Source organism: Amphimedon queenslandica, unplaced genomic scaffold (assembly GCF_000090795.2).
Source record: "Amphimedon queenslandica unplaced genomic scaffold, v1.1 AMPQUscaffold_11776, whole genome shotgun sequence".
NCBI classification, from domain to species: domain Eukaryota; kingdom Metazoa; phylum Porifera; class Demospongiae; order Haplosclerida; family Niphatidae; genus Amphimedon; species Amphimedon queenslandica.
The window spans coordinates 125-2,244 of record NW_003547982.1 but is presented as its reverse complement, the minus strand read 5'-3'; the positions used below and the strand labels follow the sequence as shown (position 1 = coordinate 2,244).

Genomic DNA, 2,120 nt, shown 5'->3' with positions numbered 1-2,120 from the left:
CTACAAGAGTAAGCCACACTTGATACTAATGTATTAACTTGGTGTTATGATTATAGGTTAGGCAGGCTTGTATTGATGAATATGGCAGCATGTCTCCTCCTCATTTTCCAGAAAGCCTCATTACAATTTCAGCCACACCTGGTGAAGGTGCAGTTAAAGAATTAAGTTATCCTGTCACATTGCAAGGAATAACAGAATCTGATATTGAGAAAATAAACATTGTATTAACAATAGGTTAGTGTTGTTATTATAAGTCAGTCCCTCTAAAGACATTGTAGGTGACTTCCAGCAAGCATTTGCTGGCTCTATTGCTTCAAATGCAGGGCCACTTTCTCCAGGTATATAATCTCATGCTTTATTTAATTTTCTAACTATAATCATATTCATAGATGATGAGGAGTGGAAACTAGCAGGAAAAGTACTACGAGAAAACTCTGATAAATTTTTAAAAATTCTGGCAGCCCCGAATAACCTATCAGCTGTCATTATGAGCTTCTATGCTAAAGAGCTAATTTCTGATGCAACTGTCACCGAGTGTATGAATGATGGCAGACCAGTACATGATAGATGTGCTTCATTACTGTTTGCTCTTAAAGCTACCATTGATGGGAAACCTCAGGCAATGAATACTTTAATTGAAGTATTGAAAGAAAATGAAGCATTTACAGAAATTGCTGATAAAATGGCACAGTCATTGATCAATCCTTAGTTCCTTAGCTGTAAATTTTGAACTTTTTGTAATGGTAATGTCAATGTGAAAACACGTGATTTTAATATACGGAAAGTATACTGTGTTTGTGAGCGGAGTTATACCTTTTCTCTAATTCTCTGAGTTTTCTTCAAAGAATGAGTTCCATATATATATAACAGAGCCCCCTACTAAAGGAAAGGTAGTTAATCCAGCAGCAGCTGTATTAGTGACTACTGGCCCCTCCCCTCAGGTACTATTAAAGACCACACTGGGTGATATTGATATTGAACTGTGGTCCAAACTGAGAGGCTCCTCTGGCCTGTCGTAACTTCATACAATTGTGTTTAGAAGATTATTATAATGATACCATATTCCACAGAGTCGTTTTCGGTAATGGATTAATTATTATTAATTAGTGGGTGGAGTTATAATTATTAATTAAGTAGAATGACCTATTGATGTTACGTTGCTTTCCTACATGTACATGTAATTTCTCTCCCTCTCTCTCTCTCTCTCCCTCTCTCTCTCTCTCCCTCTCTCCCTCTCTCTCTCCCTCTCTCTCTCTCTCTCTCTCTCTCTCTCTCTCTCTCTCTCTCTCTCCCTTTCTAGAGTTTGTAGCTCAAGGTGGTGATCCCACTGGTACAGGAGAAGGTATTAATTATTAATAATTATTTGTACAAATACTTTTTATCTTCTCTTCAGGTGGTGAATCTATTTATGGTTCGCCATTTAAAGTGAGTCCATCGTTACCATGACAACCCTTTAACCACACCCACTCTCATTAACAGGATGAGTTTGATCAGAGACTCAAGTTCAATAGACGTGGTCTGGTGGGAATGGCCAATGGAGGAAAGAATGATAATACCTCACAGTTCTTTATAACGCTGGGAAGAACTGATGAACTTAATAATAAGAATACATTATTTGGGAAGGTGAGGGGTGTGGCTAATAATGATTGATGGGTGGGGTTTGTGTTAATTAATTAATTAATATTGTGTTGTAGGTGACTAGTACCAAAAAATGACTCCCAATCTTTATTACGTTTTCTGATACATATTGATGTCCTAATGGTATGTAGAAAGTTTGAGGTGATTCCGATAAGAAATTTTTGAGTTATGACCAATTTTAAAAATGGGCCGATTTTTGAAAATTATCCAAAGCTATAGCTCATGGTTTTTTCCGAAAAATGGCTCCAAAATGACTCCCAATTTTTATTACGTTTTCTAATACATATTGATGTCCTAATGATGTGTAGAAAGTTTGAGGTGATTCCGATAAGAAATTTTTGAGTTATGACCATTTTTTAAAACGGACTGATTTTTGAAAATTACCCAAGGCTATAGCCCATGGTTTTTTCCAAAAAATGACTAAAAAATGACCCCTAATTTTTATTACATTTTCTGATGCATATTGATATCCTTATGCTATG

General features: G+C 36.1%; 2 protein-coding genes and 1 pseudogene across 2 annotated transcripts in view; all 3 read left to right on the top strand.

Moving 5' to 3' along the window:
- LOC109588907 (uncharacterized) overlaps positions 1–61 on the top strand; it is a 1,055-nt gene extending 994 nt beyond the window's left edge. The window contains exon 3 of the mRNA XM_020005007.1: positions 57–61. Coding sequence (XP_019860566.1) covers positions 57–61 — 5 coding nt within the window. The remainder of the gene's footprint in view (positions 1–56) is intronic.
- Position 62: 1 nt separating this feature from the next.
- Positions 63–763, top strand: LOC109588909 (uncharacterized). The gene is made up of 3 exons (XM_020005009.1): positions 63–234; positions 279–338; positions 390–763. The coding sequence occupies exons 1-3, from the start codon at positions 90–92 to the stop codon at positions 707–709; spliced, it is 525 nt and encodes a 174-aa protein (XP_019860568.1). The 5' UTR covers positions 63–89; the 3' UTR covers positions 710–763.
- A 64-nt stretch (positions 764–827) lies between these two features.
- LOC100640054 (peptidyl-prolyl cis-trans isomerase CWC27 homolog) lies at positions 828–1,666 on the top strand (annotated as a pseudogene).
- The last annotated feature ends 454 nt before the right edge of the window (positions 1,667–2,120 follow it).